Genomic DNA, 26495 nt, shown 5'->3' with positions numbered 1-26495 from the left:
GAAACTGCTGGGGATGACCTGGTCGGGGCACCTGGCCCCAGGCCCCAGCACGTCCCGCTCACAGGAGCATGTGACCGTGGGAGGAATGACAAAGTCAGGTTTATTGCTCTGGGTTAAACCAGTGGAGACAGGATGTGGGGAGGGGTAGGGGGACACAGGAAGTTGGTGAAGGCATCCTCCTGGTCTTGGCCTGCGCTTGGCCCGGCCTTGGCACCCTGGGAAGCCAGCCAGTGCACTTCTGACCTGCTGATCACCTGCTCACGGGCCAGGCCCCCAGTAAAGTTTGAGGCGCAACCCAAGGCTCTGGGGAGCACGGCCTCTCCTCCCTGCACAGGTCTGAGCACAGACAGGGCTGCGGTGATGGCCTCTGCTGGGGTGCATCCTTAGGAAGCCGTCTTGGTGGAGGAGGGGGCTGCTGCCTTCTTTTTGGTGGGGGCCTTCAACAGTGCCAGCTTCTTGGGCAGGCTGGTGCTGGCTTTCATCAGCACATCATGTTCGATCTTCTTCCGGATCCCGACCTCCAGGTTCTGAGGGAGCAACCATGGCACAATCAGACTGGGACCTGAGGCGGGAGGGAGGGCCTGGTCTGCTGCCCTTTCTCCTGTGAGCTCACAAGGGGCTGGATCAGCAACTCCCCCCGAAACAACACCTGAGAGTCTGGTGGCTGGGGCTTAAGTCCTGCTTCTGCCCCATACTCTGGGAACACTGCACACCGAAAAACCCCTTCTCATCTCTGGATCTCAGCTTCTAAACCTCTGCCCATTTCCATTTTATAGCTGGGGAAACTGAGGCACATGCAGTGAGGATGCACTTGCCCAGGATTCCCGAATCATGTGAGTGATGGGAGATTGGAACCCAGCACGCCCAGAGTCTCCAGCCTCAGCCTCCAGGCGGGCAGCCTCCCCTTGTCTCTGCTTTGCTAATAGTGAACTGGGGCTCTGAGGAATAGGGGTGCAGGCAAGTAAAGGCACAGGAATCAGAACCCAAGTGTTTGGGTCCAAAACTGGTAGTTTAATCATATTACCTAAATTGCTCCCTTGCCCGACCTGTGAGTTCCAATGACCATGACAACCATGACTGTCACCACACGCCTGGGCGCAAGGGAAACAACAGCAAAGACACAGAAAAACCTCTGCCCTCATGAAGCTGACATTCAGTGCGTGTGGACAACACAGCTGTCAGTGACAAATTCTGGTAAACCGTTTTTTTTTTTCCTTTGGCCACGCCCAGTGGCATGCGGGATCTTCGTTCCCCAACCAGGGATCGGAACCGGAACTGGCGCCCCCTGCAGTGGAAGCGCAGAGTCTTAACCACTGGACCGCCAGTGAAGTCCCTCTGGTCAACTGTTGAAGGATAACAGATGACAAGTGCTGCTATGGAGAAAAGAATACAAGGGATGACGAGTGAGGGAGGGGGTGCGGTTGCCATCAGGGACAGCTGCTCAGAAGCAACGCTTGCAGCCAGACTTGACTGGGAGGAAGGAAGCCGTGTAGATTTCTGGGAGAAGAATCCAGGCGGAGGAAACAGCTAGTGCAAAAGTTCTGAGGTGGGGCAAGGAGCAGTTATGGGGCCAGTGAGGCTGGAGGGAGAGAGGGAGGAGGTGAGGGCAGGGAAAAGACAGGAGTAGAGTGTGCCGGGTCCTGTGGGCTGTGGGGAGAACCTGGGCTCTTCCTGAGTGAGGTGGGAGCCACTGAGGGTTCTGAGCAGAGAAGGGAAGTGCCCTGATTCAGGTGCTCACAGGTGCCCTCTGGCTGCTATGGGGAATGGCGGGGCCAGGAGATCTGGGAGGATGTGACTGCCCTGGTCCAGGTGGGAGATGATGGGATGGGACCAGGTTGGGGGGTCAGAGAGGTGGAAAGTGGGTGGAATCTAGATTAATCCTGAAGGCAAAAAGGACGAGATCCAACCTGTATGTGAGAGAAAGGGGGAATCCCGAGTATCTGGAAGGAGAGACTGTGGCAGGATCATGGTGGAGTCGGGGAGCACAGTGGGGGTAGGATCAGGACCCTGGTTCTGGACACGCTGAGCTTGAGATGCCCACGAGACACTTTCCCCCTCCAGCTGAGACATGGAGGTAAGCAGGTTGCTGGGTACCCAGGTCTAAGAAAACTGAGGCTCTGGCGATCCAGTGGTTAAGATACCATCTTCCACTGCAGGGGGCACGGGGTTCAATCCCTGGTCGGGGAACTACTGAAAGCTGTGTAGCGCAGCCAAAACAAAAAACAAAAAACTGAGGCTCTAAACAATTTGCTCAAGATTATAGGGTGAGTTAGTGTGTGTTGTACAATTAGAATTCAGGTCTGCCTCCACCAGATCTCTTTGTAACTTCTCTTTGCAACCTTAACAAAAATCTCTTTGCAACTTCTTTATAAGATCAACCCTATTCACCTGCACACGAAAAAGCTACACTTAAAAACAACCACAAAAACGTTTATTTCAGCCCTGTGCTGTTCTCAGGGCTTTACAGGTGTCCTATGGCATTGAATCCTTACAACTCTAGGAGAAAAGTGCTATCACTACAACCATTTCTTCTTTAAGAAGCTCAGGGTGAAGATATACTAGCTGTCGATGGAACTGCGCTTTGCTCCCAGCACTGTCTTCTTGCAAAGCTGGGGTTTTCAACCCCTTTCCCAGGCTGCCTTCCCTCTCAAGGTCTATTAACGAGGACAATTTCAGCGAAAGCAGCCAGTGTGTGCTGAACACATTTTGCGCGCCACTCGTGGCTTTAGGAGGCTCACTGATTGGGAGGTAATGTTTCCGTACCCACTGCACAAGGGAGGAAACTGAAGCTCACAGCACTGGGAGTTCTCCATCCCGGGCCTCTCACACGCTCGAACTCACCTTCTTGAGCTTTTGCTGTTGCACGATGCGTGCCTTCTTGGGTGCGATAACGAGACCTGGGGAGAGATGCGCTCTCGTGAGGCCGGAGAACCTCGGGCCCACCTCGCCCCCCAGTCCCCGGCCCACTCCTCACCGCCCTTCCTCGGGCCCCGGTTCCGCTCCGAGGCTGTCGCCGCTGTCTTGCTCTTCGCTGGTTTCCGCGCCTGGAACTTGCGCTGCCCCTGCGCCATGATCAGTCATGCACCGGAAGAGGCGGGGCTGTGGGAGGTCGCAGACGAAAAAACGCAGGGCACCATGGGATACAGTGGGGCCGGAGGGCGGAACGGCTCACGGGATACAACGTGGCAAAGAGTTAAAGTGACCACTACCCACGACGGTCGATGATAGCCAGCATTTCGCAAAAATTTCGAAGTAAAGGTTATAATGATAAGCTAACACTTACTGGGTGCTCATCTGCTTTATAAAACTTATGCTGTTTTATGCTCTTTATACATAAACTTCAAGTCTAGGACTTACGGTCAGGCAAGTGAGGCACTCTGGTGCAAAATTTAAGGGGTGCCCCGAACTTCAGTTATCAAGATAAAAATATATTCTACATTCAAAAATAATATTTTAATACAAAGAAAAATCGTCCAAATACAGCCTGTGGACTGGCTGCTTGATGTTGTAAATAAAGTTTTGTTGGAACGAGGGCTGGTATCAGGACTGAAGGGAGTAGGGTCAGGATATACAAGGTCAGGGTTTCATTCTATTTAATATCCTTATATTTTGTTCACCATGGATTGTTTTTGCATTAATTTTGATTTTTCAAAAGTAATGCATGAAGCTATTCTTTATCTTGACTATTGAGCTTCTCAGGGCCTCCTCTAAAATTTTGCACCTGAGGTGTCACCCTAATTCCAGCCCTGAGAGCAACCAAAAAGGGAGGTACTAGTATTGTCTCCGTTTTGTAAATGAGGAAAACAAAGCATGGAGAGGTGAAGTGATTTGGCCAAGATCACACAACAGAAAAAGCGGTGGAGGACTTCCATGGCGGCACAGTGGTTAAGAATCTGCCTGCCAGTGCACGGGACACGGGTTTGAGCCCTGGTCTGGGAAGATCCCACATGCCTCAGAGCAACTAAGCCCGTGCGCCACAACTACTGAGCCTGTGCACTAGAGCCCACGAGCCACAACTACTGAGCCCGTGTGCCACAACTACTGAAGCCCGAGCGCCTAGAGCCCGTGCTCTGCAACAAGAGAAGCCACTGCAGCGAGAAGCCCGCGCACTGCAACGAAGAGTAGCCCCTGCTCGCCACAACTAGAGAAAGCGCATACGCAGCAATGAAGACCCAACACAGCCAAAAATAAATAAACTAATTAAAAAAAGAAAAAGAAAAAGAAAAAGAAAAGGTGGTGGAACTGCGACATGAACTCAGGCAGCTTGACTTCAGCTGCTGGGATCTTAAGAGCCATGCAAAGGCCCTGTCTGCTTTCTCTGTTCTGGGAAGAATTGTGGTTGGGGGAACAAGGTCAGCTTTTGGGCAGGCCATTCAATAAGTTTATTATAAAAATAATGGGGGCAGGATATGGACAGCTAGGTTGGTTACTTCTGGGGTCCATCTAGGGTGACCGTGGCACCTAGGGCTTCCTGGAGCTCCTCAGGGGCAAAGACACCCAGCTCTGTGATGATACCGCCAGTGATGAGGTCGTGGGGGGTGACATCAAAGGCAGGATTCCAAACCCCAATTCCTTCAGGGGAGAGGGGGGAGGCAAGAAAGGCAGGTATTAGGCTCATTGAAAGTTCTCAAGCTATTGTCACCTGTCTCACTCACAGTGGTTTTTGGGATTGGGGAATCCTTGAGAATCTAGAGATCCTCGCCCCAAAAGTGCATGAAGGCATGGGTTTTGATACCAGTAATGAATTTAGACCCCTACATTCCTGGATTGTCACTGTCTAAGAAGAAGCCTTCAAAGTCTTATATACATCCACCCACTTGTGCCTGCTCCAGGAATTTCTTTAGGCAACTCCAAGAATCCACACCAGGGCCTTTGCACGGGCTGTGCCCTCTGCCTGGATGCTTTCCCTCATATACGCACATGACTTGATGTTTCACTGCCTTCAGGTTTTTTCTCAAATATCACCTTCTCAGTGAGAACTTCTCTGATAACCCTGTCTAATCCACCCCCTGCACAGACACTTCCCATATCCTTCTGTGCCTCATTTATTTCTCCTCAGCCTTTACCCCCTTCTAACATACACTGGAATTTTGTTATTTATCTTGTTTGTTGTCTGTCTCCCCACTGGACTGTCAGCTCTATGAGGGCAGGGACTTTTATGTTTTTTATCACTCCTGTTTCCCCGGCCCTATCATGTCACCTGGCACTGGCCAGGTGCTCAAAACTATTTGCTGAATGAATAACAATCTCTTACACAAGAGGCTGCAAACTCTGTTTTCTCTGGTTCACAGTTTTTTAAGACCACTGAATTAGCTGTCAGCTTTCAAAGTGTGGGAGCTTTCAAACATATAACAAACGTTAAGGCTTCTCTTGGAAAAATCAGAAGAAAGACCTGTTCTCCTGGGGTCTGCATTCCTGTGATCCTTGGCCAGAACAGAGTATTGGGGTCCCCAGACTGCACCCGGCCCGTGTTACCCAGCTTTCTTGGGGGGAGGGACACGGTGGGTTGTCAACTCTGCTTTCCATGGTCTTATGGGTTTTGATCAGTGCTAAATAATTAAGCCTCCAGGAAAGCAGGGGCACCAAAAAAATAAGGAGAAAATCTTTTTTTTCAGCATTAATGTATCTATTTTTATTATCTATCTATCTGTACTCTTTTCCATGACGGTTTATCACAGGATATTGAATATAGTTCCCTGTGCTACACAGTAGCTCCTTGTTGGTTATCCATTCTAAATATAGCAGGGTGTACACGTCAGTCCCGAATTCCCTGTCCCTAACTGGTCCTTTTAATAAAAGGTTTTTGATCATACTTGTTACTATTTAACGAGCACTAAGGGCCAGGCACTGTTCTCCACTTCACGTGGGTTAATTACACCGAACCGCCTCGGGTATATGAGGTAGGTCATGAAAACAGCTCATGGGGCTCTTAGGGATGAATTTTAGGCAACCAGGCTACACGGCCAGGAAGTGTGGGGAGGCTGAGAAATATCTGTCTCTTCATAAGCCCTCGGCCAGGTGGTACTCTTATTTCTTATTCAGGCGAGAAAACAGAGGTGGAGAAGAGCAAGGCAATGCGCTCAAGGCTTCCCAACTCCTTAGCTGTATCTTCTGAACTTGAATCTGACTTCCAAGACGTGTCTGCTCTAAAATACGGCTTGAAGGAGCACCTTATGCCCCAGAAGGCCGATGACACCCCAAATACCACCTGCTGCCTGTGAAGGGGTCAGGGTGCCTCAACAGAGGTGCCCAGGCCTATGGTGCCCCCCTCTGAGCGGATGGCTTACCGGGTGCCGCAATCCTGACCCCACTGACATGGGTCAGCTCCTGGCCAGGACGCTCCTCAATGATGATCTCCCGGCCCGTCTTCAGGTGGAGGTCACACGACGAGCTGGGGGCAGCCACATAGAAGGGGATGCCGTGGTGCTTGGCGGCGATGGCTAGCTGGTAGGTGCCCACCTTGTTGGCCGTGTCGCCATTGGCAACCACGCGGTCGGCTCCCACGACGACAGCTGGGGAATGAGATGCCGGGAGTCACCACCGGGCCCTGGATGCCTGGAGCCCTGCCCACTGGCACCCCCCACCTGCTGACCTGACACTCCATAGTGGGCCATGGCGGCTGCCGCCATGCTGTCGGCGATGAGGGTGGCGGGGATCTGCTCGTAGACGAACTCAAAGGCCGTCAGCCGGGCTCCCTGGTTGTAGGGCCGGGTCTCCGTGCAGAAGGCACACTCCAGACGGCCCAGGCTGTGCAGCGAGCGGATCACACCTGTGGGGCCCAGCCCACCAGGAGGATGAGATGCAAAGGGACAGATGGGCAGGGCAGCCCACTGGTTAGCAGCATGGTTCTCCAAACCACGCAGTCCCACTCCCGGGCCCTTGCAGTGGCTGTTCTCTCTGCCTGGTACAAATGTGTTTAGAGAATGCCTTCTCCGTGAGGTCTTCCGGGATTCCTCCATCTCACAGAGCAACCCTCACACTGCCAACCCCTACTCTTTCTCTTTAGCACTTACCACCTTCAAATGCATCATACGTATTTGTTCTGTTCCTCCTGTTTTCCTGCTCCCGATGGCAGAGATTTGATCTACTTTCTCCACTGCTGGGTCCCTAACTCCTAGAACTGTGCTGGGCACACAGTAGGTGCTTAATAAATGTTGAGTGACTGAAGGAATGGATGCATGTATGAGTGATGGGGTACACAGGAGATAAGCATTTATTAAGCATAGATATTTGTTGAGTGAATGAATGAATGTCTTGCCATCAGAGCCTCAGTCCCCAGGCCCAAGGGTGGCACCTAGGCAGGCAGGGAAACCTCCTGGAGAATTTGGGATCAACTGGAATCCGCTGCCTTGAACTCCAGGACCCAGTCCCCCTGGTCCTGGTCACAGCTACCCTAATCTTTCTTTAGGGGGCTACGCCCTACCCCTCAGTGCTCTTGGAGTCCACATCCCACCCACTTTCTTTTTTTTTTAATTTTAATTTAACTTTATTTTTATTTAAAAAGTATTTAATTTTTTTTTTTGGCTGCACTGCAAGGCTTGTGGGATCTCACTTCCCCATCCAGAGACTGAGCCCGGGCCACAGCAGCGAAAGTGTTGAGACCTAACCACTGGACGGCCAGGGAACTCCCCCCACCCATTTTCTAGGCACATGGCACAGGCCAGGCCTATCGAGTGGCTGATCCTAGATGGACAGAAGACTCCATCAGAGCCCCCGAGATACAAGGAGACTTTTCTAACACTGTCGGAATAGAGACCCTAGGCTCTTTTCCTTGTGATCTGAACCCTGGCCGACGAGTGGAGCATGAGGATGATGCCACCATGGAGGAGGGCAGATCTTAGGGATACGGATAGATGGACCCTGATGCTATTATTTGAGCCTCTGGATCCAGTCATGCCTGAAGCCAACCCCCTGAGTGTTTCTGTACAAAAACTAATAAATTCACAATTTGGGGGGGTGTATAAAGTGGTTTGGATCTCTTTCTCTTGCATCCAAAAAGGGCCCTCCCCTATCCCTGTGGATGCCCACTCACCTAGGGCTGTGCCATAGCCAGCAGTGGCCAGCGCACCGGTGTTGCAGTGGGTCAGCACTATCACCTTGCCGCCCTCGGGGGCTGCCCGCTCTAGGAGGTGGTGGGCTCCCAGGTCCCCGATGCTCCGATTGTCCCGGAGGTCTTTTGCCAGCATGTCCTCGGTCCAGCGGATCACTCTTGGGCCGACACAAGTCACAAGCCTTCAGGGCCCACATCAGCCCCTCCTCCCTGCCCAACACCGCTCTCCTGGAGCTCTCCTGCTGAAAGCCTCTCACAGCTGTGGGTCTGGACCCTTCTGCCACAGCCACCTAACTGTAACTCCATTTGCTCTTGAGACACATTTACTAAGCACCTCCTGTGCGTCAGGGGCTGGGGGACACAGCAGTGAACAAGACAAAAATCTCTGCTCCTCTGGAGCTGACACTGAGGTGGGGGAAGCAGGTGATGAACAGACAATAAAGTGAAGGAAAAGGCCTCGGAGTCAGGAGACAGAGGACAGGAATGAGCTGTATTATATGGGGGGTGGGGAAGGCACAAACCTGAAATTTGAAGGAGAGGAGATTAAGTAGATGGATACCTGGCTTGCAGAAATGGTGTGTGCAAAGGCCCCGAGGCAGAAGGGACCCTGGTGGGGGTTAAGGAACATGGAGAGTATCCGTGCAGCAGATGCGGAGGGAGAGAGTGGGAAGAGAGCAGGGAGAGGACCAGGGCTAGAAACAAAATTCGTCAAAAGCAAAAACTAGGTAAATGAGGTGGCACTTAAAAGGGCCTCCAAGGGCAGATAGGGCTGGGGACGTTCAGGGAGGTCAGAGTCAGGGCATTGAGTTCAAGGATCTCGGGGCCAGGCTGTCCAGTGGTGAGTCCCAGCCCTGCCTGTGTGGCACTGGACTAAGAGCACATTGCCTCAGTTTCCCCATCTGTAACATGGGTCGTTGCGGGAAAAAAAAAAAAAAGAATGAATAGCCGCCGGTTAGAGCAGCGCTTGGCACAAGGCCCCTCTACCTCTCTCGGACCGCCTCCTCCGTGGCGCCCTCCCGCTCCGCTTCCTGCGCTGCGAGGTCGGCCAGGTCTCGGGCGGCGCGGGCCATGTTGACGGCGGTGGGCCGGGCGGTGACAAGGAAGCTCAGGGCGTCGCGCACGAAGGCCACGAGCGCGGCAAGTCCGGGTCCCCCGGCGCCCGCCTGCAGCTCCACGGCGAGGCTGAGGCAGCCCACGAGCGCAATGGCTGGGGCGCCGCGCACCTGGTGGGGAAATGGGGGCGTCAGGGACTGCAGGCATGGGAAGCCCCCCACCCCGGTCCCACCGAGCGGCCCCACCTTCATAGCGCGGATGGCCTCCCAGGCCTGGCGCACCGAGCCCACCGCCTCATAGCGGCTCTGCTGGGGCAGCAGCAGCTGGTCGAGGATCTGTAGTGAGCCCCGCGAGTAGCGGATCGCCTCCAAAGTCATGCTGTTGCAGCCGCGATCACCGCCTTTCCCGGGGCTCAGCTGTCCGCGCGCACCAGAGGCGGGGCCGGAAAGGGCGCAGGGGGCGAGGCCAGGGCCCCAGGGGTGGGACCTCTCCCGGAAGGAGGAGCGTGCGCACATCAACTTCGCTGGCTCCTGGGACCCGCCAACCAGGCGCCGGATCCTACTCCACGTTCCCCGCCAAACCTGGGCAGTTAGCCGCACCCTCGGAACCAAAATGGTGCCACTATTTATAGGGCAACTATTGCATGCCAAGTCCTGTGTTTGGCGTCTGGCTATAGCAAGACTCCTAAGTGCCAGGTGGGTGCCCTCGGGTGCCTGACTTCTCCAGCCAGAGCCAGTGCTGCCTCTGGCCTCACGCAGAGCAAGGCACCAGAAGGGGGTTCTGAGATCCAACAGACTCTTACTGCTGCCTTGAGACCTTCCCATCCCCGCGGGGAGTAAAGGCCTCCGGGCTGGGGGCCACCACTACCTCCGGACAGGGCACATTACAAGTTCAGCAGAATTCAGCCAGAACCTCAGCCCGGAGAGGTCCGTATGTCTGGTTTGTTCACCACTGCATCTCCAGTGGCTAGGATAGCGTCTGGTGCACTGCAAGTGCTCCGTTAATATTTGTGAAATGATCCTTCTCCAGGATATAGGGGGAGGTGGTGGGCCATGAGTCACCTGGTGGATGCTCAGCTGTTTTTTTTGCTCAGTTTACTAGTTTCCTTCAAAGGAAGCAACACGCTGGGGACTCTTTCGTGATCCTTCCAGGGTGTCCCCATGGGTGGGGGATAATGAACAGCCCACACCTGTGTGCTCCATCCCCTTCTGCATCCGGCCTGGATCCTGAGCACCCCTGCTGTCCAGTCCCATTTTCATCCTTCATACCCAGCCTGTGCCACCTCCTCCAGGAAGTTGGCACCGATTACAGGCCAGCCTGGGCTACTACCTTTCAACTCTCATCAAGCTGGGTGGGGACCCGGGCTGTGGCCACAGCATCAGCCTTGGCTGATGAGATGCTGGGCAAGCTTAGCTGGGTTGCGGGGGGAGGGGTGCAGGCATGGCTCCTGGGCCCATCTAGTAACCTGAGGCAGAGGCAAAGAAGCAGGGTTTTAATGCTGGGAGGTCGGGGGTCCCACAAGGCACAGACACCCTCTCCAGGACCAAATAAATAACAACTCCATTACTGTGAGGAGGTGAGGTCTGGGGAGGGTGGTCACTGAGCTCTCCAAGGGCTGGTGGGTTAAGGGGCTGCAGCCTGTGAGGGGCCTCCTCGGTGGGTCTTGGCCTCCTGAGTGAATCTGGCCCCCAGAATCACTCACTCTCCGAACCGGAGTAGTCAGCCACGAGGGAGGAGCTGAGGCTGCAGGGCTGGGGTGTGTCCTGGGGATTGGCTGCCTCCTGGGAGGAGCCTGGCAGGGGCTGGGGCCTGTCCTGACAGCTCTCCTCCTGCCCCGGTGGCCTACTGTTCTTGCACGTCTTGGCTGTCTCCTGAGGACGGTCTCTGGGGGATGTGGGCCTGTCCTGGGCGGTCCCCTCTGGCACCCGTGGCTCCCCAGACTTGGGGGTCTCAGCTGTGTGCTGAGGGCTCTCTGGGACCTCCCGGGACCGCCGCCGCACGATGCCCAGGTGCCCCACGGTGATGGGGGAGCCAGCGGGAGCGGGTCTGCGGCTCTGGGGCAGCTTCTTCAGGACACTGCTGGCTCTGCTGCTGCTGGCGCCAGGCCCCGGGCCGCAGGGGAACCAGGAGCGGCGGATGATCTCTGTCCGCTTGAGTCTCTGCTTGTCCTCATACGCTGGCGGTGGGAGAGGGAGCGGGGAGGAGGAGGTCCAGAGCCGCCCTCTGCCCGAGCAGCCCCCCATCTCCCCCCACCCCGACCCCCTCGCCCCCTGGCCCCCACGCACAATCTAGGGTGTGGAACTTGAGCAGGGCGGCCAGCCTGCGGTCATCCTCCGTCTCCGGCACCAGCGGGATGTCCAGGCTTGCCTTGGCCTGCAGGGCCTGGTCCCTCTCTTCCTCCTCCTGCATGGCTTTTTTCTTTTCCTGTGTTGGGGAGAAGGGGTTGGGGAGGGATGGTGGGTGTCAAAGCTGTGCCTCTTTGCCCTCTGAGCTGGAGGGGAGAATCCCTCCAGTGTTCAGGGTCTCAGTTTCCTTCTCTTCAAGCTTATGCGAGGAAGAGGCCTCACACAGTGCTCGGGACATAGAATTTGTTCAACAGCAGGAGACACGATCATTAGTATGTGTACCACTGGGTTCTTCACTCATTCATTCTTTCCACAGATATTTACAGAATGTCTTTCTGGTGCCAGGCCTTGTTCTAGACACTAGGGACACAGCAGTGAGCAGACAAAATCTTTTGCCCTGGTGGAGCTGACATTCTAGTGGGTGAGCAAGACAAAGTGGTGAGGAGAGAAAGAATGCTGGGAAGAGGGTAGGAAATAGGCAGTGGGCTCAACTTTAAATGTGGTGTGCATGGTAGAGGGGAGAGTTAGGGACAGTATCCTGAGAAAATCATATTTGAGAAAAGGTGTCTGAGTGAGGGAGCCATGTGGGTATCTGGTGGAAAAGTGTTCCAAGGTGGGGAACAGCCTGTGCAAAGGCCCTGAGGCAGAAGTGCGCTTGCTAGTGAGGCGGCCAATGTGGCTAGAGCAGAATGAGCAAGGGAAAGGTGGAGATGGGGGTTAAGGAGGGGAAGGGGCATATCATTTGGGCCTGGTGGGCCAAGGGGAGGACTCTGGCCGTTGGGAGCCACGAAGGGTTTTGAGCATAGCAGGGATGTAATCCCACTCGGGCGCTCACTGGCGCCCCCTGGTGGCTATGAGGGGAACAGCCTGTGGGACACAGGGCATGAGCCCCTGGGGACCAGGGCGGAGGGACTGTGCTGGTCCAGGCAGGAGATGATGGAGGCTGTGGAAGTGGTCAGAGCCTACCAGAATTTGCTGACAGATGGGGAGAGGGGAGTGGTGGTTATAACAAGAGGAACCAAGGCTGACTCTGGGCTTTACGGGCTGAGTGTCTGGAAGGACAGAGATGCTTCCATTACTGAGAAGGGGAGGATGCAGGCAGGGCAGGTTAGGGACTGATGGGGTTCCTTGGGATGTTACGTTGGAGGGTCCTTAGACCCCATTCGGGGATGCCCACAAGGCAGGGGACACCAGCTCTGGGCAGAGGCCTGGCCAGAGAGATACACTTTCAGTAACAAATAATTAGTAAGAGAACCCACAATTTTACTCCTAATAATAACAACCACAGGATGATCAGAAAAGGTGATGTGAAAAAATGGGAGTGGCAAGATGATGAATATGGAGCTTGTGCCTTGTGGGGTCGCCCGGGATGCTCCTGCCCGGGCTCTGTTCGCAGGCTCCAGGGGTGTAAGCTGCCCCACAAAGCGAGGGAAGAGGCAAAAGTTCTCACGTTCCCAAAGGACGTTCCACTGCTCTGTCGGATGCCCGCGAGGGTAAAAAACCCATTTCTATTTTACTCCTCTGACCCCAGACCCCCACTCCCTGTGACTTAGCTCCACTGAGTATTTTTGGCACAACCGTAGTAGCCATTGTGTCACTGACAGCAACGCCCTAGGGTGTCCTCCAGCTACGACCCTGTCCCCCTGGGGTCGGGAGTCTGCGTTTGCACCTGCGCCCTCAGTGGCTCTACAAGCAGGTACAGGTGTCTGGCCCAAGCATTTACATGCTGAGATAGGCATTATACATTTTATAGGTAATTTCCTTTTTTATCTCTAGGGATTTGACTCTAGGGCTGATTTTGGAAATTACGTGGGGGTGGGTTGTCAAACTATGGATTTTGTTTCAGGACAGCTGAGCGGGCCCATGAAATATGTTAGGAGCTGATCAGGGCCCTCCTGGGCCTCTGCCTGCCCCGGCCACGGGGGGGGGGGTGTCGGGACTCACTTGTGCCCCAGCTTGAGGATTTCTTCCCTTTGAGAGTCTGCTGTGAGGGCCAGAGTCCCCAGGGGAAGGGGCCACATGCTTAATAATAGCTGCTGGGCTAAATGCCTCCCATGGGTGCTGTGATGTGGGGATGTGGTGGCGAATGGGGAAACCGCGGGTGAAATGACCTGCCTATAGCTGGGACGTGGTAGGGAGTGGGCTGGACCTGGGTCTCAGCCTGCTTTTTGTTCTCCCCGCTCCACTGCTGGTGATGCCAGGCCACCCCCGCCTGCCCGTGGTCCTGACCCCGGGCCGGAGCCCTGCTCACCCGGAACCTTTTCCGCAGCATGCTGTTGAGGGCGAAGTCGTCCTTCCAGGCGCTCTGGGCCTCCTGGATGTGGCTCAGGGTGGGGAGGGCCTTCTTGAGCGTGCTCCGGTCGGCCTCCCCGTGCTCCAGTCGGAACATGGCATCTGTCTCCAGCTTCTGCTTCTTCTCGTGCTCTGCGAGAGCGAGAGCGGGGCTGGGCCTTCAGGGCCCTGGCTCGGGGCTGGGCTCAGGGCTGGCAGTGGGCCCGGAGCCCACCCTTGGCGCTCACCTGTCGTCAGCACCTGCTCGTTGTCTGCCATGTCCCAGCGCTCCTCCTTGCGCTGGGCGCCGCTCACGATCACGTAGTCGCAGTTGGCGGGGTCTGTCTGCATCTCGATGTAGTTGACGCAGAGGTGGCATTTCATTCGGAACCTGGCAGGGTGGAGGGCGACGGGCTAGAGTCAGGACACTGTGGCCTGCTTCCTTCCATCCGTGCGTGTCATCCACTAGTGTTCACGGAGCACCTGCTACATGCCGGGCTCCATGTCCGGGGGACAGCCGTGGGTGAGACAGATATGGTTCCTTCACCCCGGCACTGACCTTCTGTCTGGAGTTTGTTCACTTGTTCATCCATCCATTCATTTGTTCGTTCGTTCATTCATTCAACAGACCCTCCTGAGGGGATGGAGCAGAGCCTGCGGGGCCTTGTGGGCCACGGGGAGGACTCAGGCTTTTACTCTGAAGAAGGTGGGAACCATGAAGGGTTCTAGGCAGGATGTGCCCTGACTGACAGACCATGATGGTTTCCAGGAGACCCCCAGGGGATAATCATCAGGCAGAGGGTAGAAACTTCCCTCCGACTCAGACTCCTTTGTAGCCCCCTCACCCTGCAGCCCACCAGGCTGCCTCTACCTGTAGATCGGGGTCGTGTAGTAATTGCCAACCTTCTTCTTTTCTGCATTGTAACGAACACCTAGGAGGAGAGGGAGAGAATGAGGCTAGGGCTCAGGCCACCCTCAGCGTCTTTTCCTGGGGTGGGGAGCAGATGGGGGTGGTATTTTACTCCCCTGCAGGGGAGACACCTCTGGAGGACACTGAAATTCAAGCACAAAAGAGCCACGTCTAGGCTGCGGAATGGGTGCTCAGGCCACAGAGGAGGGTGGGCTGGATGGAGCCAGAGGGCCCGGGTTCATACCCTGGCGCCACCCCACCAGCTGTGCGACCTTAGGCCAGCTGCCCTGGCCGTCTGGCCTCAGGTTCCCCGTCGATTGGATAGGGATGGCTATGATGCCTACCGCACAGGGCTGGTGTGAGAACTGCAGAAGCTGGTAATACACACGGATCGCTTAACACTGGGCCAGGTGCTCGGCAAGCATTCACGAAGGGTTGGCTTTTGGGAATTCCCTCCCTGTCGGTCCAGTGGTTAGGACTCCGTGCTTTCACTGCTGGGGCCCAGGTTCAATCCCTGGTCGGGGTACTAAAATCCCGCAAACCGTGGGGTGCGGCCAAAAAAAAAAAAAAAAAGGTTGGCTTTTATTATTTTTCTAGAGAATATCCAGGTTTTTTGTTCCTTTTTCACTAATTAGATGGTATATTCTTGACTCTTATCTTGCTTACTGAGTGAAAAAAGCTTAAACTAGAAAAACAGAGCTTGGGGGGGGTTGGTGGTGTGGCCTGGCCGGCTGTTCCTTTTCTGGGGGGCTGCTTCTGTTCACGGCCCTGAGGTTGACCCAAGTGTGGTGTCAGGCTGCGCCCTGCTCTTTGTCGCCTGAGCGCCTGGAGGCCTTTGGGGCAGATGCCCCTTGCTGGGTCTGATCAGGGGGGACGTGTTGGGGGGAGTCATTCCACTTCAGCAGTGGGGTGGCCTGGCCCCTCTTTCTTGCACTGGACCCTCCTGCCGAGAGCTGCCGGCTCCTGTTTACAGAGCGAGGTGCTGCCCTGGGCCAGGCGCCGTGGGAAGGGCTGAGGATCCCTGTACTATAGCGGAGGAAACAGAAGCCAGGAGGGTCGAGTCACCTGCCACAGGCCTCAGGGCTGCTGAGCAGGGCCGCGGACCCATGTCTGTCCGTCCACCTGTGCACCTGTGGGCACGATCAGGGGTCTGAATGCTCACGGTAACAGTAGGGGTAGTGGCAGCAGCAGGTTGAGTTTGCGAGCCCTCGCACATGCCACATGCTGTGCACTAAGCACTTTATTTTTAATTTATTTTTGGCGGCGCTGTGCGGCTTCTGGGATCTTAGTTCCCCAACCAGGGATCGAACCCACGCCCCCTGCAGTGGAAAGCGCAGAGTCCTAACCACTGGACCGCCAGGGAATTCCTTGCACTAAGCACTTTATGTGCCACACAGGCGGGCACTCATACCACCTGAATTTCACAGATGGGTAAATCGAGGCACAGAGGCTCAGTCGCCTGCCAAGGGTCACCAGCTAGGAAGTGGCAGAGATGGGATTTGAACCCAGAGCCTCCTAACCGCTCTGCCATGAGGCATCCACAGCCCACCAGGCACTTGAGCGCACTGTCCCCTACTCGACTCCTGATCGGGACCCCGGCGGAGATGGTCTCTCACGGCGCCCAGCAGTTAAGGGGCTCGCTGGCCGTGGGGCTGAATGGTGGGGGTCAGGGTGGGGAGCAGGGGAGCGGGCGGAAGCTCACCCATGCCGATGTGGTTCTTGCAGCCGTCACACCAGATGTTATAGGGCATCTCAAATCTACACAAACAGAGAACAGCTCATTTGTCCCCGTCCACGTGGGCTCTCCCAGAATCTCCAGGTCAGCGACTCTGGTTGCAGTCACATTGCAAAGGGCGTGCAAGTGGGGGGGTAAAGAACGGTGGTCATTCCTGCAGCCAGGCCAGGCCCATCACGTGGCTCTCTGGCCAGCTGACCCAGTCTGGGCGAGCGTCTCTGCTGGGTGCTGCCCTGTCTTCCATATCCCACCACGTCAGCTACACAAGTTTCCAAGCAGAGGAGGAAGCAGGCTTCAGGGAGCACTGGTGTTTGATTCCAGTTTAGCTACGTTGTTGTAGTGACACTGGATTCTTTTTGTTTTTAATACATTTATTTATTTATTTTTAGCTGCATTGGGTCTTCGTTGCTGCGGACGGGCTTTCTCTAGTTGCGGCGAACAGGGGCTGCTCTTCATTGTGGTGCGCGGGCTTCTCACTGCGGTGGCTCCTCTCGTTGCCAAGCACAGGCTCTAGAGCACAGGCTCAGTAGTTGTGGCTCACGGGCTTAGCTGCTCTGCGGCATGTGGGATCTTCCTGGACCAGGGCTTGAACCCGGGTCCCCTGCATTGGCAGGTGGATTCTTAACCACTGCGCCACCAGGGAAGTCCCTGGGTTTCTTTTATCCAGTTCTATTTGCAATGTGCAATTCTGGTAAATTTCCATTAACAGTAGTAATGGAACTTCTCTTTTAAAACAGAGCCATTAAGTAATGAATAATGAGGTGAATTTAAGACACTGTACAGATGAGATGAGGGCTTGGCAAACAGAAGGCAGGGTGGGTGGCTGGATCTGGAGTGTGGAGGCATGGCGGGAGTTGGAGGTGACCTTCAGCTCTGTGACTCTTGGGGCTGCTGCTGAGATTTGCATCTTGACTACTTTTCCATAGATGTTCCTGCCTCTGATGGTTTTGTCACTGGATGCTCTGCTCAGGCCCAGGGCGGACCCCAGAGGCTGAGGGCAGAGTTCATGAGGCAGAGAAGGAGGCAGAGAGGGGCTCCTTCTGGGGCGACACAAGCTGGCTTCTGCTTCCCGCCACGGCTGACCCGCAGGGTGCTGGCCAGAAATAAGACGAGAACCCCGGAATAGCCATCGTCCTGGCTTGACTGCAGCAATGGCTGTGATTCTTTATCCTCCCCATGTCCGTGCCCTTTGCAAGATGACTCTGCAGCCATTCCTGTCAAGAGGTGGAGTGTGTTGCCCACCCCCTCCCTGCATCATGACTTGCTTTGGGGAATCAATGAGACAGAAGTGACAGGGTACCAGCTCAGGGTCTCTGCCTCAAGAAGCCTTGCATGCCTCTGCTGGCTCTCTTTTGGAACCCGGCTGCTGCTGTGTGAACAAGCCCAGCTTAGCCGGCTGGAGGATGAGACTTGGAACACAGCCCAGTCATACCAACCAAAGCCATGCTGGACCAGCCAGTCCCCAGCCAGGCAACCCCCAAACATGTGAGACAGCCCAGCCCAGGTCAGCCAAGACCAGCCAAGGGCAGCAGAGGCATCCAGCTGAGCTGCAGACTCGTGAACAACACGAGTGCTTAACATGTGCTTATCGTTTTGTTACGCAGCAATGGCTGACTGATACAGCAACTTTCTGCTTTATGGAATTAAGACCCTGCAGCACTGGGCAAAATCAGGGGGTGCTGAACGCTCCTTGAGGTTGACACCAGGTGGCACAAAGGGCAGGGGTCCTCAGGTGATGCCAGGGCCTTACCTGATGATGAGGATGCCCTGGGACAGCTTCCGAGCCCGCTCCCGAAGAGGGTGGCTGTTATGGTATCTGTTGAGCGAGCCGTGCTGTGTGGAAAGGAAGAGGGAGCAGATAGCACTGCTGAGCTGGGGGAGCTCAGGCCCTCTCTCACAGGCCGAGAGAGGCCTCATTCTTATGTCCTGCTGGGGGTGTTAACAGCAAAATGGGAGGCACTTAGGCTTTGGCGAAGCAAGTGGGCTTGGAATCAGGAGTCTGCATCTTACCTCTCCCATTTAGGAGCTAAAAGAGCTGTGTGACCCTGGGCAGTGACCTCACCTTTTGCCTTCCACAGCCCTATGAGTCAACTGCGGACGAGGATCATAATTACCTCCAGGTGTTGTGGGATCAGGTGAGATGACAAGACCAGCAAACCTCTGCTGGGTACTTTAAGTGTGTCATCTCACTTTAATCCCTCAACATTTCTGGGAGGTCACGTTGTTTTGTTTCCCCTTTGGACCTATGGGGAGACTCTGGTGTAGAAAGACCGAGTCATGTGCAGGGACCACATAGCTGGGACATGCTGATTCATTTACTAGCCCCTTACTGAGCGCCCACAGTGTGGGGACACAGATGCAAATGAGACAGATGAACATCCCTGCCCTCGAGGCGCGGACGTTCTAGAGGGGGAGATGGGGGGCTTCCCTGGTGGCGCAGTGGTTAGGAATCCACCTGCCAATGCGGGGGACACGGGTTCAGGCCCTGGTCTGGGAAAATTCCACATGCCGCAGAGCAACTATGCCCGTGCGCCACAACTACTGAGCCTGCGCTCTAGAGCCTGCGAGCCACAACTACTGAGGCCCGCATGCCTAGAGTCCATGCTCCGCAACAAGAGAAGCCACCGCAAAGAGAGGCCCACACGCTGCGACAAAGAGTACCTCCCGCTCGCTGCAACTAGAGAAAGCCCACGTGCAGCAACGGAGACCCGATGCAGCCAAAAATAAATAAATAAAATAAATAAATAGAGGGGGAGATGGATAATACGCAAATAAATGGGTGATGCATCAAGGAGTTAAGAAGGCTACGGAGAGAAATAAAGCACTAGGTCATGCGATAGAGAATGAGAGGGTGGTCAGGGAGGCCCTCTGTGAGGAGAGACCTAAAGGAAGGAAAGGAGTCTTGGGGTCAGAGGGAGGGAGAGGTTCCAGGCAGAGGGAACAATGAGGAGGCCAGACGAGCTGGAGCTGGGAGGGTGAGGGGATCTGACCCAGAGGCCGTGTGTGGGACCTCATCCTGGACTCCACTGGAAACACACCACACCTGACACTGGGCATGCTGGTGTTTACATGGGTCATTGACCAGGGTCACACTGACCACCTGGGAGGGAAGGCTGCCCCAAGACTCAGGTGACAAGCGCAAGGCAGGGAGACCTCGGGGGCCGCCCGGGCTTCTGCAGCTGTGGTTCTGACTCCAGGAGGGGATGAAGAGCGTGGGGCCCCTACCCGGCGGGGTCGCTATGCTGTCATGGACACGGAGAAGGAAGCCTGCCCCTTACCTTTGTAGGGTTGAAATCCGGAGGGTAGTACTTGTTTACGCCTTTCCTTTCACCCTGGAAAGCAGAAGAGAGACGTGAGTCAGAGAGGGTCCTACAGGAGACCTACTTGTGCAGCCTTGAGGGGCGAGACCTGGACAAGGAAGACAGGGATATCCTGGAGGATGGCCCAGGGCTCCGTGTCCCATCGAGGACTGGTGACTTGGGGGAAAAAGCCCCACTGTTGGGAATTCCCCGGCGGTCCACTGGTTAGGACTCAGCGCTTTTACTGCCGTGGCCTGGGTTCAATCCCTGGTCAGGGAACTAAGATCCGGCAAGCTGAGCGGCTCAGCCAAAGAAAAACAAACAAACAAAACAAATCCCACTGTCGTCGCTGTGGAAAATTCCACAAGGGTTAGACTCTCCTAGAGCAATGGCTTTCACAGTTATTTTGGGACCGTGACTTAAGGTAAGACATATTTAACCCCAAATACACAAGCACAGGTTTCAGGAAAGAGTGCTCACCCAGCTGTGAATCTCTCTTTTAAATACTGACAGCCACCTGCTGAATTGACTGACTTAACGATCCACTGAAGCAGTGGGTCTCAAACTTGGCTGCATGTTACAACTACCCGAGGAGTTTCTAAAATACTGATGCCTGGGACCCACGCCCAGAGGTTCTCCTGACAGAGGACCTGCTCTAGGGCATGGTGCCTGGACACAGGGCTTTTCCAAAGCAACCCTGGAAAACACGTGTGTATACACATCCTTGTACATACAGGTCCATTCACAATAGCCAAATGGTGGAAACAACCCAAGTGTCCATCAGTGGATGAAAGGATAAACAAAACGTGGTCCATCCATATAATGGGATATTATTCAGCCATAAAAAGGAAGGAAGCTCTGATATATGCTGTAATGTGGGTAAAGGCCGAAAAAATCATGCTAAGTGAAAGAAACTGGATACAAAGGGACACATGGTACATGATTCCATTGATATGAAATGTCCAGAACGGACAAATCTACAGAAGAAGAAAGCAGACTGGTGGTTGCCAGGGGCTGGGGTGGGGGAACGGGAGTGACTGCTGTTGGGTATAGGGTTTCCTTTTGGGGTGATGGAAATGTTTTGGAACTAGACAGAGGTGGTCATTGCAAAATATTGTGAATGTACTAAATGCCACTGAATCATATGTTTTAAAATGTTAGTTTTATGTTATGTGAATTCCACGTCATTAAGAAAAAAAAAAAACAGGAAAAAAAAAGAAAAAAAGCTCCCTGGGTGATTTTAGTACACAGCAAAGTTTGAAAACCACTGCACCCGAAGACCATGATCCAGAGTTTGAAAATACCTGAGAGCTTGGGGTCAGGGGTGGGGAAGGAGACTTTTAGGGGAGGGAAAGGGCTATTCAGGGGACCCCTTCCCTTCACCTAAAGATCAGAAGAGAGACCCAATGAGCACAGCCTGTCTACTCACCATCTTGGAAGCTGCCTACTGGTCCTCAGCCGCCACTCAGCCAACCTGAAAAGACGACGAGACACTGCTTTGCCGACTCACTGCCCAGTGCCACCCTCCTGGACAGCCTGGCAGACAGTCGCGGCTTCTCTGTGACGATGCGGTGGGCTGTGCGTGGTGGTGGTGGCGGCTCAGATGATCCTCTCCGCAGGTGTAGGAGGCATCCAAGGAGCGGCGTTTGTCTGTCTGGAAAGGGAGTGTCCTGTCCACTCTCCATCCAACATATATTTCCCAGCTGACACTTCTCATCCCTCCATGGCCCCCATCATCGCTCACCTGGACGAGTACAGTCACCTCCTCCCTAGGCTCCTGGCTCTGCCCTTGACTCTTACGGTCTGTTCTCCTTGTAAGGGCTAGAAGGATCTGTGAAAATATAAATCTGAACTATCACTTTCCTGCTTAAACCCCTCCAGTGATTCCCATCGCTTTGAGAATCAAGTCAAACCCCTCCCCATGGCCTATGGGGCCCCTGCCTGCCTCTCCGAGCCCACCTTTTACCCCTCTCCCTCTCACTCACTGTTTCAGTCACACTGGCTTCCTGGCTGCCTTCGAAAGCTAAGCAGGTGCAGGCCAACTGCCTTGAATGCTGCTAAACACCTACAATACACAGGATAACACCCACAAGTGTTCTTGGTCACAGGTCTCAGCTCAAACATCACCTCTGTCAGAGGCCTCATCTGATCACCTGATCTAAAGCCACTTCTTCCCTGGAGCTTCCACCACATCACCTTGTGTCTGTTTACTTGTTTACAGTCTGTCTCCTCCGCCAGGTGCCACTGTGCTACGTCTCCGGCACCCAGGACAGCTCCTGATAAATGCTGACTTCATCAACCTCTGATAACTGACTGAGGTTCCATAAGACTCAGTGTGGGTGACACAGAGACACTGGGAATTTGGGGTTAGCAGATGCAAACTATTACATATAGAATGGATAAACAACAAGGTCCTACTGTATAGCACAGAGAACTATATTCAATATTCTAAGATAAACCGTAATGGAAAAGAATATTAAAAAAAGAACATATATATATGTTTAACTGAATCACTTTGCTGAACAGCAGTAATTAACACAACATTTTATGTTTTTTTTTTTTTTTTTTTGTGGTACGCGGGCCTCTCACTGCTGTGGCCTCTCCCGTTGCGGAGCACAGGCTCTGGACGCGCAGGCTCAGTGGCCATGGCTCACAGGCCCAGCCGCTCCGCGGCATGTGGGATCCTCCCGGATCGGGGCACGAACCCGTGTCCCCTGCATCGGCAGGCGGACTCTCAACCACTGCGCCACCAGGGAAGCCCTAACACAACATTTTAAATCAACTGTATTTCAATTAAAAAAATAAATAAAAAAAAAGAGAGACAGTATGAGGGACTAAAGCGTAGTCCAGAATGGGGATTGGCAGATTTTCTCGATTGAGGGCCAGAATTTGTCCCAACAGCTCAACTTGGCTCAACTCTGCTGTCACTGCTAGAAAGCAGCCATAGACAATATGTAAATGAACGGGTATGGCTGCATTCCAACAAAACTTTATTTGTGGACCCTGAAATTTCAATTTCACATGATTGCCACATGTCACAAAATATTATTCTCCTTTTGATTTTTCCCCAACAATTTAAGAAGTTAAATCCATTCTTTGCTGGTGGGCTGTACAAAATCACGCAGTGGTCTGGTTTTGGCCTGTGAGTGTAGTTTGCTGGCTCCTTGTGCTCGAGTCAGGAAGTCTCTGTTTCTGCAAACTTAGCTGCGCGCTCTCTAATAGTTACTGTGTGCTACCTGCTGCACAGAGTCCAACATCATTGCCCCATTTACTCTATACTATGTTAGTATTATCTCCAGTTGACGAATGAGGATGTGGGAGCTTAAGTAACTTGCCAGGGGTCAGAAGCTGATAGGAAGGCAGAGCCAGGGTGCAAAGCCCCAGATATAAAGTGTTCCACCATCCCCCCAAACTCCTCTCCACCTCGGATCCTCCACCTGTAAAGTGTGCCCCTGGACCAGATTTTCTTAAAGTCACTTCCAAACTAAAAATGCTTTTGCCAACAAAATAGCTAAGTGCCCACCCAGGCTTTGGGGGCACAGTTCCCTGGGCTGGAATCCCTGCTCCATTCCTCACTAGCTGGGTAACCTTGGCCAATGTCTGAGCCTCCCTGAGCTTATATTTCCTCACCTGTAAAGAGTGGATGACGGCAAGAGGACTTTCTGGAGTTGCTGTAAATGAAATAACATACAAACATGGGTAATGCTTGCACAGAGTAAGCACTCCGCTTACAGGAGTTGGGGGTCTTACCGTGGTTTTATCACCCCAGTGAGTGGTACAGGTGGGGCTACAGGGTGGATGTATAGAAATCTCTGGTCCTTGGTGTCAAGAATAATGATAAACCCCACTGGCTCAGGGCATAATGCTTGGGCTTGGATCCCGACTCTGCTTTGCTTGCTAGCGGCTTGACTTTGGGCAAACTGCTTCTCTCTCTGAGCCTGTTATCTTATTTGTAATATGGGGTTTATACAAGTATCAACCTGATGAGGTTGCTGTCAAGACTCAGTGAGTTAAAATATCTGGAAGAGCGCCTGATGCTGAGTTAAACGTTTGTAGTTCTGATTATTTCTCATGCCAAACCGTTTTACAAGCGTCATTTAAAAAAATCCTCACCAAGACCCAAAGAAATACGGGCTTACTGTCCCATTTTCCAGATGAGGAAAACCTTAAGAGGTATAATATGGGCTAGGGTCAGGTCTGGGGTCGCAGCTAGGGCCCGGGGTTTTGTGTCGGGGGTCGCGGCTGGGGGGCGGGCAGCTCCGAGCATCGGGCCCACGTTCCCAGAGCCCCGCGGCCCCCGGCGCGTTCGACCCCATAGGGCGGCTCCGAGGCCGGGTGAAGCAGTGGACGGACCCCCAGGCGTACCTGGCCTAGCCGCCCCTCTGCCCGCCGGCACTTACCTGCCCTCCTCCTGACGTCACTCCGCGCCCGTCCCGGAAGTCCCTGCTGGGCGCGTAAGGGGGCGTGGCGCACTCCCCGCGTGACAGGGACGCCTGCGCGAGGCGGGGCGAGGCGGCAGCGCAGCGCTGACTGGCTGAATGTCGAACACGCCGCTCGCTCACAGCCGCCGGAGTGGACCAATCCGGGCCTGCCCTTCCCAACTGCGCGCACTACACAATGCCCCACCCTCGGCCCCGCCCACTTCGCCTGACCCAATCCGAGGACCGTCTTTCTGATGATGCTCTCCAGAGAGCGGGATTTCGCCAGCCGAAGCGGTGGAGCGAACACCAGCTCCTGGGCCAAATCAAACCAGCCCCTTGCGTTTGAATGGCTAGCGAGTTAACAAATGTTTTTAAATTTTTAAATGGTTGGAGGGGGAATCAAAAGAATAACATTTTATGACTTGTGAAAATCAAATGAAGTTCAAATTTTAGTGTCCGTGTATAAAATTTTATTGGAATCCATCTGCGCCCACTCATTTACCTGTCTGTAGCTGCTTTCCCACTACAGTGGCAGAATTGAATGGTTGTCACAGAGCGCCTATGGCCCATGGAACCTGAAAATGTACTGTCTGGCCGTTTACAGAAGTGGGTCAGCCCTTGTCTTAGAACCTTCAGGTCAGCTTGATTTTGCCTTCTGCACAGGGCAATGGTTTTTGAATGTACTTTTGTGCCTTGTAGAGTTTAGCAAAATCTGTTTGTTCATTTGTTCGCTCAACAGCTGTTTACTAGGTGCCTGCTATATGTCAGGCCATGGGGATTATGGAGCAAAGGACACACCCTTTTCTCACTGATGAGGCTGGCATGTCAACTGGAAATTTATCGAAGACAGCGTGAAAAATGATGACACTGGTACTGCTATGATTGCTACTATTACTATACTATTTGGTGCCAGGCCCTGTTCTAAAGCTCTCATAAGTCAGATCTCGTGTAATCATAGTGCTGCATATGGAGTGCTCACTACGCACCAGACATCATTCACCAGTGCTCACTATTCACATGAATCACCTCAGGGAATGCTGATTCCAGGAGATGGATACTCTATCATTTTCATTTTACAAATGAGGAGACAGGCCCAGAGAGATTAAGCAACTGGCCCAAAGTCACACAGCTAGTGAAAGGTGGAGGATTTGTCTTACATCTGCTGACACTAAACCTTGTTCCTTTAACCTCTGAGCTATACTGCTTTGGGTTGTATGCATTAAACATAAGGGCTGTGGGAACCAGGAGGAATCTTTAACGAGTGTGGGGTGTTTGGGAGCGGGCAGAAGTGAGGGTGAGCAAGACCTCTGTGATGGGTGACACCGGAGCTGGATAAAGAGAAGCCAGGCAGAGGAAGGGGGGGGGCAGGGCAGAGGAATGCTCACAGATCCTGAGGAACAAGATGGAGCTGCATTCAAACCCCAGTAATCTTGCTTGCTACCTCTGAATTTTGGCTGAGTCCTTGTCTTGCACCTGAAAGAAGAGCTAGTGACTGAAAAGCCACAAAATACTCCCTTGTGAGTAATATTTTGGTGAGAAGTGTGAGAGCCCTTGGCTTTCAAGCGACGTGTAGAACCTCACTCTTTTTTAAAAAAAATCCTTTATTTGTTTATTTTTAATTTATTTTTGACTGTGTTGGGTCTCTGTGGCTGTGCATGGGCTTTCTCTAATTGCAGCGAGTGGAGGCTACTCTTCTTTGAGGTGCACGGGCTTCTCAGGGCAGTGGCTTCTCTTGTTGCAGAGCACAGGCTCTAGGAGCACGGGCTTCAGTAGTTGTGGTGCGTGGGCTCAGTAGTCGTGGCTCGTGAGCTTAGTTGCTCCGCGGAATATGGGATCTTCCCGGACCAGGGCTTGAACCCGTGTCCCCTGCATTGGCAGGCAGATTCTTAACCACTGCACCACCAGGGAAGTCCCGAGCCTCACTCTTATTACTTACACACAGCTCAGGTGATGGAAACAAACATCAGCCTGGGATACGAAGAGACTGTCTATAAAGATGCCAAGCGCAAGGCAGTTCCAGTGGGACCAAGGGAACTGGCTCAGGGAGAGGAAGACAATTAGCCAGGCCGGGCAGGGTGACAGGAAGAGACCTGGATTTTAGCTCTGGGGGACCCTGACCAAGTCACATCACCTCTGTCTGCTTACCTGTAAAGTGGGATATCTCAGCCCTGCCCATAGGAACAAATGCAGTAAATGCCTACCAATGCATCTGTAAAACAGTTTGAAGAGGAAGAGAGAAGCCAGTGGGCCGGGAAGGGCGTTCCAAGATCATGGTGTGTCTTTGGGGGTCAAGAGCAGAATGACCGAGCAGGAGGCGACCTCTAAGCACCAGGAAGTTCTTTACATAAAACTGAAACCCACTTCCCTGCTATTGGCACCCACTATGTGGCCCTATTCCTAACTTTGGGGAC

At 53.7% G+C, this 26495-nt stretch overlaps 3 protein-coding genes across 7 annotated transcripts; all 3 read right to left on the bottom strand.

Annotated features, from left to right (window-relative positions):
* Positions 1-82: 82 nt before the first annotated feature.
* Positions 83-4239, bottom strand: CUNH19orf53 (chromosome unknown C19orf53 homolog). The gene is made up of 3 exons (XM_022558473.3): positions 2975-4239; positions 2842-2897; positions 83-527 (listed from the first exon to the last, which is right to left on the bottom strand). The coding sequence occupies exons 1-3, from the start codon at positions 3069-3071 to the stop codon at positions 384-386; spliced, it is 297 nt and encodes a 98-aa protein (XP_022414181.1). The 5' UTR covers positions 3072-4239; the 3' UTR covers positions 83-383.
* A 119-nt stretch (positions 4240-4358) lies between these two features.
* On the bottom strand, positions 4359-10461 carry MRI1 (methylthioribose-1-phosphate isomerase 1). Its single transcript, XM_022558467.2, has 6 exons — positions 9349-10461; positions 9035-9273; positions 8033-8208; positions 6593-6769; positions 6288-6512; positions 4359-4572 (listed from the first exon to the last, which is right to left on the bottom strand). The coding sequence occupies exons 1-6, from the start codon at positions 9925-9927 to the stop codon at positions 4427-4429; spliced, it is 1542 nt and encodes a 513-aa protein (XP_022414175.2). The 5' UTR covers positions 9928-10461; the 3' UTR covers positions 4359-4426.
* Positions 10462-10579: 118 nt separating this feature from the next.
* Positions 10580-24124, bottom strand: YJU2B (YJU2 splicing factor homolog B). 5 transcript variants are annotated; one of them, XM_022558470.2, is made up of 13 exons: positions 24064-24091; positions 23294-23334; positions 21649-21728; positions 21408-21494; positions 21093-21317; positions 19643-19696; positions 18115-18197; positions 16332-16387; positions 14591-14651; positions 13968-14110; positions 13700-13872; positions 11389-11527; positions 10580-11279 (listed from the first exon to the last, which is right to left on the bottom strand). In XM_022558470.2, exons 5-13 carry the CDS (start codon positions 21093-21095, stop codon positions 10798-10800), a joined length of 1194 nt encoding a protein of 397 aa, XP_022414178.1. In that variant the 5' UTR covers positions 21096-21317; positions 21408-21494; positions 21649-21728; positions 23294-23334; positions 24064-24091; the 3' UTR covers positions 10580-10797. The 5 variants fall into 5 exon arrangements, with proteins under 5 accessions (XP_022414178.1, XP_022414177.1, XP_089761525.1 ...); XM_022558469.2 differs by lacking the exon at positions 21649-21728 and having other exon boundaries at positions 24064-24124; XM_089905399.1 differs by lacking the exon at positions 24064-24091 and having other exon boundaries at positions 23294-23989.
* Positions 24125-26495: the final 2371 nt, after the last annotated feature.

The sequence above is a fragment of the Delphinapterus leucas genome, unplaced genomic scaffold, assembly GCF_059928025.1.
Source record: "Delphinapterus leucas isolate spDelLeu-1000000601 "Yukka" unplaced genomic scaffold, BTC_Dleu_Yukka2 spDelLeu_asBTCV2_sq25, whole genome shotgun sequence".
Classification (NCBI taxonomy): domain Eukaryota; kingdom Metazoa; phylum Chordata; class Mammalia; order Artiodactyla; family Monodontidae; genus Delphinapterus; species Delphinapterus leucas.
Note: the sequence above shows the minus strand (reverse complement) of the source record. Positions and strands in the feature narration are given on the sequence as shown.

What these genes read in the sequence shown, in the direction of transcription:
- CUNH19orf53 (XM_022558473.3), bottom strand. Translation starts at nt 3,071, where the DNA reads ATGGCGCAGGGGCAGCGCAAGTTCCAGGCGCGGAAACCAGCGAAGAGC. An exon ending in CCGGGGCCCGAGGAAGGGCG is followed by an intron (nt 2,898 to 2,974) that starts GTGAGGAGTGGG and finishes ATCTCTCCCCAG; the next exon opens with GTCTCGTTATCGCACCCAAG. An exon ending in AACAGCAAAAGCTCAAGAAG is followed by an intron (nt 528 to 2,841) that starts GTGAGTTCGAGC and finishes TTGCTCCCTCAG; the next exon opens with AACCTGGAGGTCGGGATCCG.
- MRI1 (XM_022558467.2), bottom strand. Translation starts at nt 9,927, where the DNA reads ATGGGAAGGTCTCAAGGCAGCAGTAAGAGTCTGTTGGATCTCAGAACC. An exon ending in GGCCCACTATGGAGTGTCAG is followed by an intron (nt 6,513 to 6,592) that starts GTCAGCAGGTGG and finishes CTCATTCCCCAG; the next exon opens with CTGTCGTCGTGGGAGCCGAC. An exon ending in GGTCAGGATTGCGGCACCCG is followed by an intron (nt 4,573 to 6,287) that starts GTAAGCCATCCG and finishes TCTCCCCTGAAG; the next exon opens with GAATTGGGGTTTGGAATCCT.
- YJU2B (XM_022558469.2), bottom strand. An exon ending in CGAGCAGGTGCTGACGACAG is followed by an intron (nt 13,873 to 13,967) that starts GTGAGCGCCAAG and finishes TCGCTCTCGCAG; the next exon opens with AGCACGAGAAGAAGCAGAAG. An exon ending in CAAGTTCCACACCCTAGATT is followed by an intron (nt 11,280 to 11,388) that starts GTGCGTGGGGGC and finishes TCCCACCGCCAG; the next exon opens with CGTATGAGGACAAGCAGAGA.